The sequence below is a fragment of the Cebus imitator genome, unplaced genomic scaffold, assembly GCF_001604975.1.
Source record: "Cebus imitator isolate Cc_AM_T3 unplaced genomic scaffold, Cebus_imitator-1.0 Scaffold220, whole genome shotgun sequence".
In the NCBI taxonomy this organism is placed as follows: Eukaryota; Metazoa; Chordata; class Mammalia; order Primates; family Cebidae; genus Cebus; species Cebus imitator.
In genome coordinates this window covers 3,591,024-3,609,475 of record NW_016107535.1, presented here as the reverse complement: position 1 = coordinate 3,609,475, position 18,452 = coordinate 3,591,024, and the positions used below count along the sequence as shown (strand labels likewise).

Below are 18,452 nucleotides of genomic sequence, written 5' to 3'. Positions count from 1 at the left end.
AAAAAAAAAAAAAAGAATAGAAATTCTTCGTATTTACAAACTTATTTGCATTAAATTATGAGGTCCTCTGGGACTACACAGCTGTTGGCATATATTTTATTCATTATGGTGTTCCCCTAACTCCCTGGCATACTGCATTAATCACAGTTAATCTTCGGCTAATATACAGATATTCTTCAACTTATGGTGAAAGTTACATACCAATAAACCTATCATAAGTCAAAATTATAGTTAAGTCAAAAATGGATTTAATGGTGGCAACACAGCAGACGGTCCCCAACACGATGGTTCTATTTATGATTTTTTAACTTTATGGTAATGTGAAAGTGATAAACATTCACTAGAAACCATAGCCCCATCATAAATCATAAGAAGCTACTTGACATGCCATGAGGTTTTATCCCAATAAACACATCATCAAGTTGAAAAACTTAGGTCCAACCACTGTATATCAAGGACTATCTGTAGTCATGAATGAGTGACTAAAAAAATAAATGAAGTAAAAAATGATACTGAAACAGGCACAAATAAACAGGAGTACATGAGACGAAAATTATTTCCTGCTGGAGGGAACAAGGAACAATTAATAAAGGTGGTACAATTTGATCTGTTCTAAAGGGAGAAAGGCATTCCAGGCAGAAGGAACGCATGAGGAAAAAGGAGAGGAAAAAATGGCAGGATGTGTATGGGAATAACCTTATCAAATAAGGTTCAAGATTAAAACCTTGATTGCAGGGTAAATAATCATACTTTTTTTTTAACTGGAAGGCATATTACTTACTGATGTATGTAAAACTGTTAACCATCATTTAGGCTTTTTACTATAAAAATTTATAATCAGAGAGAGGTCAATAAGCTCCTGTATCTTTACTAGTCCCAACAAGTATTAATAGAGACTATGTCCTATTTCATGTAGAGCTACTCACTGCACCCCAAGGTTATTTTGAAGCAAGTCACCTACATCATATAATTCTATTTCTAAACAATATTTCTTTGAGTGTCTCCAAAAATAAGACTCCTTCTGCAAGTATAACTACAGTACCATTATCAAGTTTAAAAAGTAATAATTTATTAGCAACATTAGTATTCCATGTTCAAAATTCCCTGATATTTTAATAATCTGTTATATAGTTGTTTCCAATGAAAAAGATCCAACTGAAGTTGATTCATTGCAATTGATTGTTAAATCTTTTAAATCAGTCTCTTTCTCTGTATCTCTTTCTCTTCCTCCCTCCTTTTCTCCCTTCCTTCTCTCCCTCTGTCCCTCTTAGTCATTTTATTGTAAAGTAAAGCACATACCAAAAAAAACAAAACAAAACAAAATAAAACACACGCATTAATGAGTTATTACAAAGCAAAGGCCTTTGTAACCATCATTCAGGTCCAGGAACCTTGCCAACCCCTCTTGAAGGCCTTCTTCATGGCCCATATCAATCACACCTCCTTTACTACTTTCCAAAGTAGTCACTGTCTATACTTATAAAGTAAAATCACTTTATTTATATATTTCTCACCTACATGTGCATGCTTAGATGCTATAATTCTATCTACTTTTTAAATGCCTATGTTTCTTTTAATATATACAGTCCCATTTCACGATATTCCTTTTCTTATAATTTATCTTTTGAAGAACTCAGCACATCTGACCCATAGAGATTCACATAGACTAGATTTTATTGATGACATATTCATGCTGAAATTCAAGATATTTCTATGTTATTTACATATCTCCTGCAAAATGACAGTGGGAGCCAAAGGCTTAATCGGACTCAGGTCTAATTCATTTGGTAATATGAATCAATAGACAATATTTTCTTCTTTTATCAGAAGAAACATGTCTGGTGGTTTTTCATCTTGTGATGTTAGCAGTCTTTGATGCTTAAATGCTTAGATTTATTAATTTACTAAGAGTTGCAAGAAGATGATGCTCTAATTGTATCATTAAATTTTCATTTATTATTAGAAACACTTTGCAAAACACACTGCTTTACAACACTTCATTAACCAGTGTTACATGTCTTCTGGGAAAACCAGAATGAGAACCTGATTGTTCTCCTTTACCAGTTTTTAAGATAATAAACTGATTTCCTATCATCCAAATATCATTCATGAAATTTTGTGGAAATGTCATTATGAAATTAAAAATTTCACCTGACTTCATAGGATTTAAATCATTGCAATTAGGTTCAAATTATTTAGGCTCAAATTGTTCATCTTTGGCCAACAGAAGACTCTTCAAATTGACTCCTAAGTTGTATTATTAACAACTTAAGCAGAGACAGAATTTAAAATTTTCAGCTTTTGAAATCTACAACAAGCTGTGTTTGTAGAATTTTTTATTTCTCTCTGGAGTTCTGTCGACTTTTGCTGCATATTTTTAAAGCATTGTTATTAAGCACATAAGTTTTTGTTATTTTTATGTTTCCCTGATAAAGTGATTCTTTCATTATTATAAAACATCATCTTTATCTCTGGTAATCCTCACTGTCTACTTTATCTGACATTCTTATGGCCATTCTAATTTTCTTATTGTATCTGCCATTTATTTATTTATTATTTTTAATTTTATTTTTTTTCTCCCTTTCACCTTCTATTAATCTTCTATTATCTATTGTGTTTTATTCTGGTATCTTTCTCTTAGATGACCTTCATTTCTAAAATGATTTAATTTCTTCTAAGTTTGTATGGAGTTACATAATATATATAATTTTTGGATGTTTCTAATTCTTATTATTTCTTCACATCTTATAACATTTTAAAATGTCTTTTAGCTCATTTAGGAAATAGCAGATTTTTCTGAATTTTAAAATATTAAAGGATTTTCTAAGTTCACCAAGTTATCTTTTCAAAACTGTGAAGTCTTGGTCTTAAGATGTCCTGGGTTTCTTCTCCTGCTCTATTTTTATCCAGTCCTTCTCTTTCCTTCCGATATATTGTCCTCATCCAGGTTACTTTTGATTCTACTCTCTGTAGCTTCTCCTTAACATGGCTGGTCATATTACAGAGTTGTGAGCAACTACAACTTTACCCACCCCTTCAGTGCCTCTTGTTTAGGTCTCTTGCACCACCCTTTACTAGAGAGCGAAATCTCTCCCAATTTCAGCTCCTGTTCTCAAATTGGCTCATCACACTCTCCGGTAAGTACCTGTTGGCTCTTTTGGTGCCCTCCTGCTGTCAAGTCTGACAGACACCACACTACTTCCAGATGCTTCCTTCCTTACTCACAAACACTGATCCCATATGGGCTTAGGCTGTTGGTGGTTTGTCTCAGTTAACTTTATCAAAAGTGGTTCATGTGGATAACATGTCACTGAGTTATGTTATAAATTCTGTCCATGGGGTTTTGGCTTTGGTGTATGTAGAAAGTTGAAGCAATTCAAAAGCTATGTTGCTGCTACAATTGCTACCTTCCAACACTTTTATATTTTGGTTAAACACTTTCCAAATCCCTCAGATGTGGAAGAGGCCTTAGATGGACAGTGCCTACAAAGGGGGCAAAGAAGAAAACACACATAAACAAGAAAATGCAGTACTGACAAATCAAGGAGTTGAAATTCACCTCATAAATTAACAGCTTATGACTTCATTAAGCAGGAACTAGAAGTGGGCAAAATTTCTTAAAATGTATTTCACATGAAGTTAACGGAAATAAGGTAGTTTTGGTATTCTAGTTAGAGTAATTTCAAAAATAGTGGCCTGAGACAGAGTACTGTATACCACTTCCTTTAAAATGGTACAAAATGAAGATGTGGTAAAATATTTTCATAAAGTTATCATGGAATAAATCAGATAATCTGCCCAGAAATGCCTTTGCTTATACATATAACTCAGCAAATAAGTATTGTCATTTAATACGCCATTAGAGAGAATAAAATGTAGTCTAATTTTCCTTACCATATACCAAGTGATGGTCGGTTTGACACTGGAAGGAAAATATCCATCTACGTTTGGACAAGTGATCTTCTGAATACCATATTCTATATATAGTTTCTGCACTGGGAGTTTCATGGGGGAATTGAAACAGCTGTCTTTTTGAACAACTTCCAAGGGAAATGCAACTTTGCTGCAATATGTGGTGTTCCTGAAAAAGAAATATACAATGAATGGGTAGTATCTGCATTTGATTTCACATAGCAACCACATTAAAATGAACTAAGTGAAGCAATGCTACATATTGAGGCATCATTTATATATGTAAGTTCATGTGAGAGATAAAATGGAAGTGGAGGCATTTCCTCCAGCAATTGACATCACAGAATAAAAAAGGCACCATTAATTGCTAAATGTACTAAACTATTACTAATGTACTAAAGTATTTATACTTTCAGATGTGATCCTGAATGTGTGTTTGTCAGTGTATATAAATAGTCATGTGTCACATAATGACGTTTCAGGTAACGGTGGATTACACATGTAATGGTGGCTTCATAAGATTATAATGGAGTTTAAAAATTTCTATTAGTGATATCATTGTCATGGTAATGTCACAGGACAACATATTATTCATATGTTTATGGTGATGCTGGTGTAAACAAACCTATGCACTCTCAGACAAATAAAAGTCTATAGTAATGTCCCAGGCTTTCGCATTCACTCACTACTCACTCCCCCATTCTCCCAGAGCAACTTCCAGTCCTACAAGCTCCATTCATAATAAATGCCCTATACAGGTGTACCATTTTTTTCCCTCTTTCATGTTATATTTTAACTGTGTCTTTTCTATATTTAGAGAACTTAGGTCCACAAATTCTTACCACTGTGTTATAACTGCCTATAGTATTCAGTACCACAACATGCTACACAGGTCTGTAGCCTGGGAGTAACAGATTACACCATACAGCCTAAGTGTGTAGTAGGCTCTGCCATCCAGGTTCATATAACTACAGTCTACGATGGTCACGCAATGACAAAAATCAGCTAACAAAACATTTCTCAAAACACATCCCCTGTTCTGCTGTTCGACATAGCAAAATATAACTGTGTATATGTGTAACACTTAAAACGTTCTCAATAATACTGGGTGCAGGTAAGACACAGGCATGAATGGCATATTTATGCAGAGTCAATAATGGTATAAGCAACCTTTGGGGAAAAAAACATGTTTATAGGATCATAAAAAAGCCTTAGTTTTTGCCCTAGTAATCTTATGCCTGGATATTGTGTCACATAATCGAACAACAGAAAAGGGGGAACAGAGATAGCACATAGTCAAAGATGCCCATCAAGAGACAGATCAGCAAGGAAAAACATTTAAAGCCATAGAAAAATGTGACAAGTGGAATACTATAAAGAAAACTGTGGTACAATCATTCAAAGTTGTTGTGAGAACATATACAAACAATCAGGCATGAAGGAAAAAACACATTCAACTTCTTAGGATGACTGGGGAATTGCATTTGCCCTGTAATGATCACACAGGTTGTTCAGTCACCTGGAGGGCTTACTTCCCTCATCCCCTCCATATCACATGCAGGCCTTCTCTGTGAGCTTCTCCCACCTCATATCCGAATTAGGTCTGTCATTTATGGAGCACCTTGGACATTTCCTTGATTCAATTTGTTATAGTTCAAAATTATATTTTTTATAGATATGTATCTATATCCTCTGTAAAATATAAGTCCTACAAGACTATTTTTTTCTTATATTAATTGCATCTACTATAGTGTCTTAACTTCAGTAACTGCTTAATAAATATTTATTATTAAATAAATGGAATGAATGTAAAGCATGTGTCTACAGATAGAAACATAAAAAAGAACATAGAATAAGCAAAACAACTGATTTTTTTAGGGTGATGTGGTAAGGAGTCTATGTCTGCCCATTTTTGTGAACTTTGTCTACAGTACCAAAATGACTCATGAATGCAGGCTAAATATAGTGGAAGGGGTGGGAGATGCATTCTCAAAGATGGAGGGGGGCGTGTTAAAGATGACTTTTTCCAATACTTGGAAGGTGGCAAGGGGGAGTGGCAGGCATGACCCTTACCTACAAATAACAAAAGGTCTGCCACGTGGAAAATGGATTCTATAGGTGAAAGTTATAGAAGGTAAATTTAAGTTTAAAATAAGAATATATGTTCTGATTAAAAAAAAATGTAAAGAACAGTAGTTGGATTGACTCAGCTCCCAAAGTTGAACAGTATTGGGGTAAGAACATAAATAAAATACTGAAAGATGAAACTAACTTTATGGTCTTAAAGACATTCAGGCCTATGATTCTACATGGTTCAGTTTAAGGTCATTCTCAGCTTAGACATTTCCTTGGTGAAACAGGAAACTTTGTAGTGCTCCTACCCGACAATTTCAATTCTAGATTCACTTGAGGAACATGGGAGATAAAGATGTAAACTGAAGAGGTGCCAATCTGGAAGTTAATAAATAACATTAAATGTATATGCAGGAGTTAACATCCACGCAGCCCTACTTTTATAGTGTAAAAGAAGATCGGAAAAATTTGTGGAAGAGCTACAAGCAAGTAGTAAGTAATTAAGAAAACAATAATACCTGTACAGATACATTAAGATGCACAGTAGAGACCATAGTTAAACAGAAAGCTCCTGATGACTTCTTCCCATTGGGAAATGTCAACAGATGAACAATTACCAAAGATAAAAATGAGCTCAGCAAGCATGTATCCCAACTCTCTTACTATGTGGATGTAGATACCACAGCCCTCAGACATGGACAGGACTTGCCTAAGGTCACCAGCTAAGCAGTGGCAGAGTGGAAGTGATGGCCTGTTTTCTGTCTTCTCCTAATGCTCTTTCCACTATAATCTGCTTTAACTTCTACCAACTTGTATTAGAACCTAAATTACGAGAACATGAGTACTTCAGGGTCCTCAGAAACCCATATACCAGTCTAAAATCTACTCCAATAAAATTGAAGTTTCCTATGAGAGCCTCAGAAGGGCCTTCAGAGGTTATAGACATTCCCCCTTACCCCCAACCCCGAAGAACACAGCAGTCCAAAGGCCTTTCTGTGATAGAAAGGAGGTTCTTTTTCACATAATCATAACTTAGCTTACATTTACCAAAGTATAGTAATAGTTTTCCATCAGGGAATAGTTACTCTTCATGAGAGCAAAAACATCTGTGATTATTTATTGTTACGGACTGAAATGTGTCACCCCACCCCAAGGTATATGCTAAAGTCCTAACTCAAGGTACATTAGAATGTGACTACATTTAAAAACAGAAAACTTAAAGACATAACTGAGCTAAAATGAGGTCACAAGGGTATGACTAGCATCCTTATTAGAAGAGGAGATTAAGGGGAGACCATGTAAAGACATGGAAAGAAGATGGCCATATACAAGCCAAGGAGAGAGGCACCAAGAATGAAATCAACCCCGCCAACACCTTGATCTTGGATTTCCAGACTCCAGAACTGTGAGAAGGTAATTTTGCTTGTTTAAGTCACCCAGTCTGTGGTATTTTGTAATTGCAGCCCTAGCAAAGCAACACACCTGTTAAATAGCACGAAATTGTTAAAAACGAATAACCCAGGGAGTTTAGAAAACAAAGCCAAGCCGGGCAGCTAAAAAGTGACTGAGGGAATTAGAATTAACCCTGAAAATGGCTATTATTTGATGAAGCCTCAGGTTTTTAAAATTAATTTTTTTCTTTTTGTTTTGTTTTTGCAAAAACAACAATAATGCAGTTAAAAAAAGAGGAATACTGTAGAATAAAATATAAAATCTACAAAACTTTCAAGGGAAAAAAAGGGGATTTGAAAGAAATTTTACAGTAACGGTAAATTGCTTGGGTTATATTCTTAGATTGCCAGAGATATGGTAATCTTGTGCTTCTCAGGGGAAATTTGGTAGAAATGTAAAAAGCATTGTCATACATACATACATGCCATGCCTCCCAAAAGAATATTTGGGAGAATATTAGGACAGAGAAAGTTCTAAGGAGGAAATTGTAACTGAAAAGGCAAACCTTGCGCAAATGAGAGAGACGATTCCCAGTTTGCTCTAGGTCTTCTGATTTGGGGGCTAGATTTGCAGTGTCCAATAGAAATTAAACCACATATGTAATTTTAGACATTTCAGTTTCCACACTAAAAAATAAAAGAATATTTGGGAGGCATCACAGGTATTAAGGGAACCTGAATTTCTCTTCTGTGTCAGGTACTTTGAAAGATGCCAAGAATAACAGAGACAAATGAGCTCTCTCCCCTGCCCTGTTCAAAGTCTAGGGAACTGGATGCCTCCAGGGGAGCATAAAGGTATGCAGGTCCTGATGTCACGAGAAGGGACAAATAACAAGGCTCCACTTTTAGACAACTTTGATATGTCTTAGGCTCTGGAAAGAAACTCCCTCCGAGAACATTCTAAGGCCAACAGCCATTTCCTCTGCATACCTCCTTCAGCTCCCTCCAGCTAAACCAGGGAGAATTACCTGATTAAATTCTATCTAAATGCGTCCGACTTCTCCCCAGCTTCCTAGCACATGGATCATCTGGGCAAAAGCCCAGTAACTAAAGGGAAAAGAGAAAGTCACTGCCAAGAATCAGGCTACCTTAACATGCAGGTATAGTTGCCAGTGTCATTGAGGAGGGTGGGCCGGAACCAAAGCACATCTTTCTCCTTACTAATGCGGTTCTCAGGGAGGCGGAAGTTAATTGGCTCCTCAAGGTCCCGGTCCTGCCTAGTCCAATACCAGATGAGAGTAAGGCCAGCTGAATGGGCTGTGCTGTAGTTAAATTTCAGGAAGTGTTCAAAGAGTGGGCACTTGACGCGAGCTGGCTCATCTTCAAATACTTGGATTTGCCTCATGGTATCTAGTCCCCAGTCATCGCAGCGTTCTGAAATAATCAAAAAGAAAAAAAGGGCAGATAAGTCATTTCACAACAAAGGCCTCCCAAGAACACACCTTCTCCTCAGGACACCCAGTGTTTTCCAGGAACCTCTTTCTCTGGTCATTTTCTAGCCTCTGTCTAATAACTGCATACAGTAGGCAATTTTGGTGTGAAGAAATTCCCGTTCTGCATTATTTTTTATTTTCTGAGAAGCTCTTGAATAATGATTTGATCTGATAACTTGACTCTCATAAGCCCTGCAAGGTATGGGAGAAGGCTTCACCTAAAAAAGACATCACGTGGCTTTTCACTTTGTGGAACAGAGAATGTTTTAAGGAGGAGACTGTAAGAGAAAGGACTCCCAGTTAGCCCTAAATCTTCTGATTTTTGGGCTAGATTTGTACTGTCCAGTAGAAATTATAATGCAAAATACACATGTAATTTCAGACATTTCAGTTGCCACACTAAAAAAGTAAATCAAAGTAATGAAATTAATTTTAATATTTTGTGAAACCCAATATATCCAAAATATAAAAATAATTAGCAATTTTACATTTACATGATTTTTCTGTGGTACATCTTCAAAATTCAACTTATTTTACACTTACATCTCAATCTGGGCTAGACACATATATCTATGTCTACTGTCTACTTCATTGGACAACATGACAGTAAACCTCAAGAAATCAAGAGGTCTCAGTGATACTCCTTGGTGGAATACTCATTCAGAGCGAAAGGTGCTACAGTTTCATTGACAGAGTCAAATAAAACTTGTAATGGCTCTTATAATTTATTCTTTATAAAGAAAAGTAATCACGTACTTAGAAATAAAAAAAAAATAACTTTTAAAAGAATTTTTTCTTTAAGAAAATAAGAAAAGACTTATTTTCTTAAAATAGTTAAATATTTATTTTCTTAAGAGTAATATCTGAATGGAGGGCTCTTGAGGTCACCAGAGGAAGGCTGAACAGGGATCGGGGTGATGAAGTCCTATGAGCCACAAAACCTTAGAGCAATTTTCCACTTAGGTCCCTAATGTACACACATACACAAGCTTACATATGTATTTTTTAACTCTATAATCTTTCCTACATTTCCATTGACATCTAAAACTTTTCATGCTAAGTATAATCGGAAAGGATATATTTAGTGTCCCATTATAGGTAATATCATTTTGAAAGAAAAGAGTTATATCATTCTTTTAATTACATCAAATGGAATAGTGATTTGCCACCCACCAATATCCAAACTAAAAATAGGCAAACGGCTTTCTTTTAACCATTATAACTTCCATAGTTTCTTTTTCTCCTTGAACTTACATTAATTCCACTATTTCCATGTGTAAATTTACTGTAATGGAATATATTCTTATGTTTGTTTATTTTTTATTTTTCATCATTTTATTCTTTTGTGTAATATGTAAAGACCTAAGTGTTAAAAAGATTTTTTGAAATGTTTTATAAATTTAATATGCTTTCATTTTTATAAGTAATTATTGATTATAAAATACAAAGGTTGTATTGGAAATCATGTCTTAGTAATATAGAAGGGCTACTTTTGAATGAGAGTTTTAGGTACTAGTTGAAAATTGTTTGCTTACATGTAAGAACTGGGAAAATCTGTTTATAGCAAGGAACTAAAGGAACTTAGTTCTACAAGGTCACTTAATTCTTTAAATTCCTTCTGAGATGTATAACCATTTTATATTTTTATCACCAAACATTGTTAATGATCACTTGAAAACGCTGGAATACAGAGTCTGCAAAAAGAGCCCTAGTTTTCCCTTTCCCCTGTATCCACATCTTCTGCAATTCGAAACTGGAAGTTTTCCAATCACGAGTCTATCTTACCACCCCTTGAATCTGGGCTGTCCTTGTGAGTTATACTGGCAAACCAAATGCAGCAAAGATTATTGTGTGGTGTGTGAGAACCTAAGCCTAAAACTTAAAAGGTTTTGCTGTTTCGCTTGGAATGCTGTTGTCACCATGAGAACAAGTCCAGGAAAGTATATTCATAAATAAGAGACCACAAAGAGTACAGCTGAGACACCCCAGCTGGCAGTTGGCCCACCTCCAAAAGTATATCTATCTGGCTTTCCATAACTGACCAAAGGTACAAGAGCAATACCAGCCTAGATTAACTAAGCTACATAAGAAAAAAACAAATGAAATAAATAAAATGAAGTTTAGTCATTGAAATTTGTGCTTCTTTGCAAGGCAACATTTTTGTAGCAATGGATAACTGCAAAAACAACTCACTTGTCATTATTCTAATTTTAATAAAAGCAAAGCATCTGAAGCTTTCTGATTTGCAAAAGGATTTGTCATGTAAGTAATATAGCTCTGGGAAATTTAACAAATTGTTTTTTTCAAAACACAACAGATGACTATTTGTTGCTATATTTTCATTTAGAAGCAACTTTTAAAATTCAACACACAGAAATAATTGGAAAAATCAAAATGTTCACATCAATACACACTTGTAATGCACTATATTTTATAAAGTATCATATTCTTTAAACATATTTGCATTCACATTGCAAAGTTGTAGAGTTAGCTCATTCAGTTTACATAAAATTATAACCAAAGTTTTGGCTGGGCGTGGTGGCTCACACTGTAATCCCAGCACTTTAGGAGGCTGAGGTGGGTGGAACACATGAGGTCAGGAGTTCAAGACCAGCCTGGCCAACATGGTGAAATTCTGTCTCTACTGAAAATACAAAAATTAGCTGGGCATGGTGGTGGGCACCTGTAATTCCAGCTACTCAGAAAGCTGAGGCAGAAGTGTCACTGAATCCTGTGAGGTGGAGGTTGCAAGTGAGCCGAGATTGTGCCACTGCACTCCAGCCTGGGTGACAGAGCAAGACTCCATCTCAAAAAAATAAATAATAATAATAAAATAATTTTTAATACATAATCCCAAGTAACTGCAAGTACAGGAGAAAAGATAATAGTGATACCAACATGGACAAGTGGTAACAGGCTTAGCAGACCTAAAAAGACAAATCCTAAACCAGGAGCAGAGAACTGGGAAACAAACCAATCTGTAGTTCAGGATGCTAAAAAGACTCAGGAACTATCAGCACCAAGATAAAGAGTCATTTGTGCTGTTTACCCAATATTTATGGGTTCTTCTCTCAGGCATATTATACAATTGTACTTTTCCACACCTCTGAAGTAAGGAGTGGCCATGTGACTTGCTTTGACCAAGAAGATGTGATCAGTGCTACCTGTGGTAGATGTTTCAAGAGGTGGGGTATATTTTACAAAGTTCCCTTTCCCTCTGCCTTGGCAAATACGAAAGCAGAGAGACAGACACTCCCTTAGCTTGGGTCCTTCGGTAGATGGCATACCATACAACTTTATTCTTTTAAGGCATAGATAATTTGGATTTGCTTATTACCAATACCAATAACCTATCCTGGCAAATGAAGTCAGGTACCTCAAAACTGAAGACATGGGAAGAATGGTAAAATAAAGAAGACAGAATGACAGCCATATCAAAAAGTTACATCCTTTGTTCCAAGTCCACTCTTCTGGTACAAACAATTTTCTTCACTCAGTTCCAAGCATGAGGGCAGTCATTTACTCTCCAAGAAGAGAATGAAGGAATCTTCTGTGGAAAATTTGGCCAGTTTAAGAAGAAAGATCTAGCAATCTTACTATCAGAAGCTCTTTACCAAATTTTGCAGCCACATCATCCAACAGAAAAGCTCAAGTTTAACAAGTGTCACAGCTGCACACCCACATTTAGAATTTCCAATCAGCTTCTTAATCACTTCTTCTTAAATCTGAGCAGACAATCTGAGAAAAATCTCTGCCACAAAATGTAATGTCAAAACAAACAAAGTAACAAAACAAAACAAAACAAAACTTGGAGAAAGTCAAATTATTCAAGGAAAAGTAAACATTTACAAAATACTATCGACATTCTCAGAGAGACAAGGAATCTGTTTCATCTACGGAGCAGGAACAAGATGCTATAACAAAGAAATACTCAGACAAAAAAAGCCCATTAAAATAAAATATTTTAATATATATTTTTTCTTAGATGGTAAAGATTTCCTAAAAGCAGAGTAGAAAGAAAAATAAATAGAAAACAGGCAAGAAAATTAGAAACCTAGTCCAGGAACCTCAATATCTCAATAAGAGGAGTCCCCCACCTGATCTCCTAAAAAAAACAAACAAACAAACAAAAACAAAACCCCAAATACAAAGAAAATTCTCAATTGAATAATTCACAGAAAAAACAAAATCTGAGAACTGAACTATACAACCTTCTAAGGACCTATCAATTTCCCCAGCATAATGGATGAAAATAGACTTACACCACAAAAATATTTCAAAACAATTATAGAGAAAGAGAAGATTCTGCAAACTACCAGGAAGTCAGAAAAGAAAAGGGTCACTTTACCAAATATTAGGAATGAGAATGGTTTGGAAACTCCCAGACACAAGACTGGAGGCTGGAAGATAATGAAGCAATGCATCTGAAGGAAAATTATTTCCAATCTAGAATCTAAACATAACAAAATAATCAAGTGTGAAGGTGACAAATATAGACACGTTGGGACTCCACAATTTATTTACCGTGTCCTCTTTATCAAGGAGCTTCAGGGGATTTTAGCCACCACAATGAGAAAATAAAACAGTAGTGGAGAAAACCTGGGATTGGGAATAGGGATTTTAATTCAACAGAGAGAAGGGAGGCTCAGAACGACAGTGAAGGAGATCCAAGGATAAAAGCTATGCACCAGGGCTTGGTGATGAACCAGTGTAGGTAGTAGGATTGGAAACCTCTAATAAGTGAAAAAATAATTGCAACTGGTAGATTATCTGATAACATTAACAATGTGAAAAATGTGAAAAATGATGCTGCAAGGCAATTGAAAGCTATGAAAATGGTTACAAAAGATACAAATTAAAATAAGCACATGAAAAGCATGCAGTTAATAACTTCAAAAACTAAGAAAGCTAATAGAATTATAGTTCATAAATATGTGAAAACATTAATAAAATGATTATTGGTTCAACCAAATATGAACTGTAGAAAAGAATGGGTAGAAGGGATAGCAGTTTCAGAGAGATCACCCTCATTCACTCTAATAAAAAAGCGAAAAGATAATGCCTAGGGCCGACTGCACAAAAGATAACAATGTACACAAATTGGTTAGCAAAATATAGATGAAAAATGTTACAAGAAATAAGATACCCAAGCTGCTGCCTCTGAGAAGGATATGAGTAAAAGTGAGGATAGTTAAGGCAGAAAAAATATAATTATACTGATTTGTCTTTTAATATATGGACCTTAAAAAAATGCATAATTTTCTTTCAGATTAATTAAAATAAGAATTAGAATAAAAGGAAGAAAGGAAAGGAGGAGGAAAATATCTACCATATAATGCAGTTGGCACATCCACGCTATGTCAAACCATCCTATCACACCTACTTTCTGTTAGAAAAATTTTTTGATTTTATGTTTTATTTCCAAAAATGGTGTTGCTATGTATTGGCTTGACAGTCACTTTATTCTGAATTATAAAGCATACAGTAAGAAAAAAAAAAAGGCAGTTGGATAGCAAATAGAGTCTGGGTCTTCATTGTACTAAGTTTGTTACCTAGATAAAATAAGATGTAACTGCCTTTGATATTGCCTATAGTTATTCTTTATGTTTTTTGCAAAAGCATCTCCCTCAAGGTTGCACCTTTTTGACTGGAATTACATGATGGTAGAGGAAAGACTATTAATGGAAATTAGAATCCTCCCTGTAACCCAACTCTACAAAGCGTATCAATTCAGACCACTCCAACTTGGGCCACAGATCACATTCTGATGTCATGATTCACTCTTAACAGAAAGATTGGTAAATTGGAGAGAAAAAGGAAGGTCTGCTGGGAGTTAACAGTGCCCTTTTTAAGGAGACATTCTGACATCAATAAGTGTCATGTTGACCCCTGTAAGTCTTTATAACCCTGGACAATAATTAATAATAAGATAGGTGATGAGTGACACATAGATTTTTCTTTTGTAAAGTAAGAGAATGCCAATTGAGAAAGAGGAGATAGAAAAGGAGAGCTAACATAACACTTCAAATGCAAGCATATACTCAGACAGACCAATTTAGCGGGAATTATGAAACGGATTTTTAGTGATCACAAGAACAGACTGGTAGAGACTGTCTACATGCTCGTTAATTCTGTTTTTCTTGACTTACATGAAAACTACTTATCTTTAGTAATTGGGTTGGGGCCATGGGATTTTCCTCTGGCCAGCGAAATGTAGGCAGAAATGCTGTACAACCTGAAATCCCCTGCATAACCTTTGGTGCTCTCTTTACCTTAAATGGAGGCCCTGAAGTCCAGAAATTTTTGAGAAGTTAGCATCACAGGATGAGGGGAACCTGGATCCCTGACACTGCTCAGAGCAGAGCTGTTCAGGAATGTCACTTTACTTTCAAGAGGCTGTGGCATGAGTGAAAAATAAATCTCTATTGTGTTAAGCCACTGAGATTTGTGATAGCAACTAGTATTGCCTATCTTGATTAATAAAGAAAGGAAGGTAGAATTTTCCTTTCATAAGTTAATAAATAAAGACCAGACACTTTTTTTTAAAAAAAGCATTTGTTTCTTACATACTAAAATTTGAATACAAATCAATCACCAAGATTTCTGGCCCAGTCTACAGATTTAATATGTCTTCAATTAAATTCAATACATTTTTAAAGGGAAAAGAAATAATTATACCTGCCAAGTATCTCCCTTACACAGTGTTTTATAAACCAAATGAGTATATTTATAAAGTGAGTCAGCCTCCTGTACCACAGAGATTGACAATATGTGTATTAGTATTCATAAACATTACTATTATTATTATTATTGAGTTTTTTCTTTGGGATATTTGCCCATTTGAAATGAGTTCTGTGAGTTTTTAAGTTCTCTAGACAGCCACATGAGCCTATTTTGTCAGCGCTTTTTAAATTATTCAATGAACAAATAAAAATAAAATCTATGGCAACAGGCTGGAGTGTCATGTAATACCAAATTAATTATATGACTCACTGCCTCAGAAAAGACAGGAAAAAGCTGTTATGCAAATACATTTGTCTTTACTAACAGCAAAGGGAATTTAGCAAATTACTGGCACAAGAATTACTTTTTTGTTTAGAATGTCCCTTCTTATTCAGTTTACTCCACAGTGGAAGTCCTCTCTAAATTGGCCTCTCAACATGGGAGAACCACAAAGTCATCATTCCTCTCAGCCAAAAGGGTTTCTTAAGGCTGAGACTTGGTGGCACAGAGGACTAATGGAAATGTGCAAAGCTTTGCAAAGCCAAGTCACTGGAAAATCCAACCCACACTCCTGACAGCAATTAGCATTTATATAGCAGGGTATACATTTTAACTAATTAATCTCACAACACCCTCTAGGGCTTTCATGCCCATTCCCACATTACATGCCAGGAAACGGAGACAGAGAGATTAATTGACTTACTTTTGCCTGAGTGGTAGCACAAAAAAAAAAAGCTGCCTGAATATAGAGCTAGGATGTTTGTCCCAAATCTATCCTCACACATTCAAAGCAGAATATGTTCCACAGAAAAGCCCTTCATATATTTGTATTCATTAAACATTTATTGGGAACCTGTTATGAGCAAGGCACTATGCTGGGTGCTGGGGCAGACAGACATGTAAGTATAAAAATTCAGGAAGCTCAGGTATAGAAAAGAAATAGCACATATTTGAATTTTGGAAGACCTAAGGTGGAATTACTTTCCATCCTTAATTATTTATCATGTGTCACTTAGTTGCCATATGGCCTTGGACAAAATACTTCTCTTAAACTCAGTCTCTGCATGTACATCCTGCCTATCTACAGTGCTTTGTGAGAATTAAAAGTCCTAGCATGCGAAAGGAGCTCCGTACATGTTAGCTGAATCTGCATCAGAAAATCCCTATCAGGAAATTCACAATCTACATAAAAGAAAGACATAGAAACAGAGTTAATGGAATGAAATAAACCAATTGTCATAACCAGTTTCTAAACAAGCATAACAATATATCCTACTATATTATATTGTACTACATTTTATGTTTATTATATTACTGTAAAAACGGTGTGGGGGGGTGGAGGTGACAGTCTTGAGACTTAGCTGAGATCAGAACCAGTCCCCTTTTACATTCCAAACTACCAACCCATGCGGATTGGACCACTTACGAACTGTCCCATTAGGGTGTTTTAGCAGTCCTGTCTAAGCCTAAGGGTAGAGACTAAGTCAAACAGCTACCCAAACAAAATCCAGAAAATGTTTCTGAAAATTCACATTCCTTGACTAAGTCATCAAGAGGAGAGCAAGAAGTCAGGAGCAGAGGAGGGAGAGTTGGAGCATCTGTGAGCATCCATCACGCATTCTCATGTTGCTGGTACAATGTACACCCTGTGCTCATCACTGGGCAGATGGCTTTCCAGGACCAGATAATTAGGCATACCTTACTCCCACCAACAAAAGGAAGTTTTCTTTATTGAGTAATTTGAAAAAAAAAAAAAAAAAAAAGAAAGAAGGAAAGAAAGAAATAGCGCTGATAGATATAAGGGATGATAACATTTGTCAGATTAGGAAAGAATGCCAAATTTATAAAAAGGGTTTCGTGGGGGAAAAATCCACAAGCCACAGCTTCAATTTCATTAGACTTTGCCCCTAGAATATTTTTATTCCCAATAGTGTATTACTCCTGTTTATGACACCAGGTATTTATCTTTACACTGCCCTAAAGACTGTCATTTTATGTCAATTAGAGTGGCAGTCCCAGCTAGTTAAAAAATAAAAAGAATGGAGAGGTCATTACAAAGTAAACCTGAAAACAAAGGAAAAAAGAAGGAAGAGGTAAAAAAGGAAAGTGAAGCCCCACAGATGAAAACAACCAAACCTATGAAGTTTAAATTCAGAATTATAATAAGCAATATTTAAAGTTACAAAATCAAATCTAAAAGAGCAGGAGTCTTTCAGAGTATTATCAAAGGACGAATATTCTAGCATCTCTGAGCAGTTTTCCATCAGTATCTGCCATGCTGGGATTCCACTCTTAGTTTGTGAACGCAAGTGTCACTTTCTATAAAGTTTTCCTTGTGGCAGAGCACTTGAATAAAAATCCTGGGTTTTCTACATAATTTTAGAGTTCCCAAATCTAAAGAAGCTGCTGAAGGTCTGCAGTCTCTTTCCAGGTTTCAATCAAATGATTTCATAACTGGGTTTTGGATTACCAGCAAAAAAGACCCCGAATTATCATGTGTTTATGTCCCAGAAGGGTCCAGCAACCACCCTTTCTGCTGCTGTGCAGAATAAGGAAAGTAATACAGTAGCATCATCTAATAGCCACCTAGAACAAGCTCTTCTTCTCTCATCAAAGGGGCACCAGGAAACAGAAGGCTAAATAATGAATCCTGGGTCAAGGCAGGCAGATAGCCTGAGGTCAGGAGTTCAAGACCAGCCTGGCAACATGGCAAAACCCTGTGTCTACTAAAAATACAAAAATTAGCGGCTAGGCGCGGTGGCTTACGCCTGTAATCCCAGCACTTTGGGAGGCCGAGGCGGGTGGATCACGAGGTCAAGAGATCGAGACCATCCTGGTCAACATGGTGAAACCCCCGTCT

General features: G+C 35.8%; 1 protein-coding gene across 1 annotated transcript in view; it reads right to left on the bottom strand.

The window, feature by feature from the left end:
- Positions 1 to 41: 41 nt before the first annotated feature.
- LOC108318528 (interleukin-1 receptor accessory protein-like) overlaps positions 42 to 18,452 on the bottom strand; it is a 98,843-nt gene continuing 80,432 nt past the window's right edge. Inside the window, exons 2-3 of the mRNA XM_037746092.1 lie at positions 8,525 to 8,810; positions 42 to 4,081 (exon numbers count right to left, since the gene is read on the bottom strand). Of these exons, the coding sequence (XP_037602020.1) occupies positions 3,763 to 4,081; positions 8,525 to 8,781 (576 nt within the window). The 5' untranslated portion in view covers positions 8,782 to 8,810 and the 3' untranslated portion in view covers positions 42 to 3,762. The remainder of the gene's footprint in view (positions 4,082 to 8,524; positions 8,811 to 18,452) is intronic.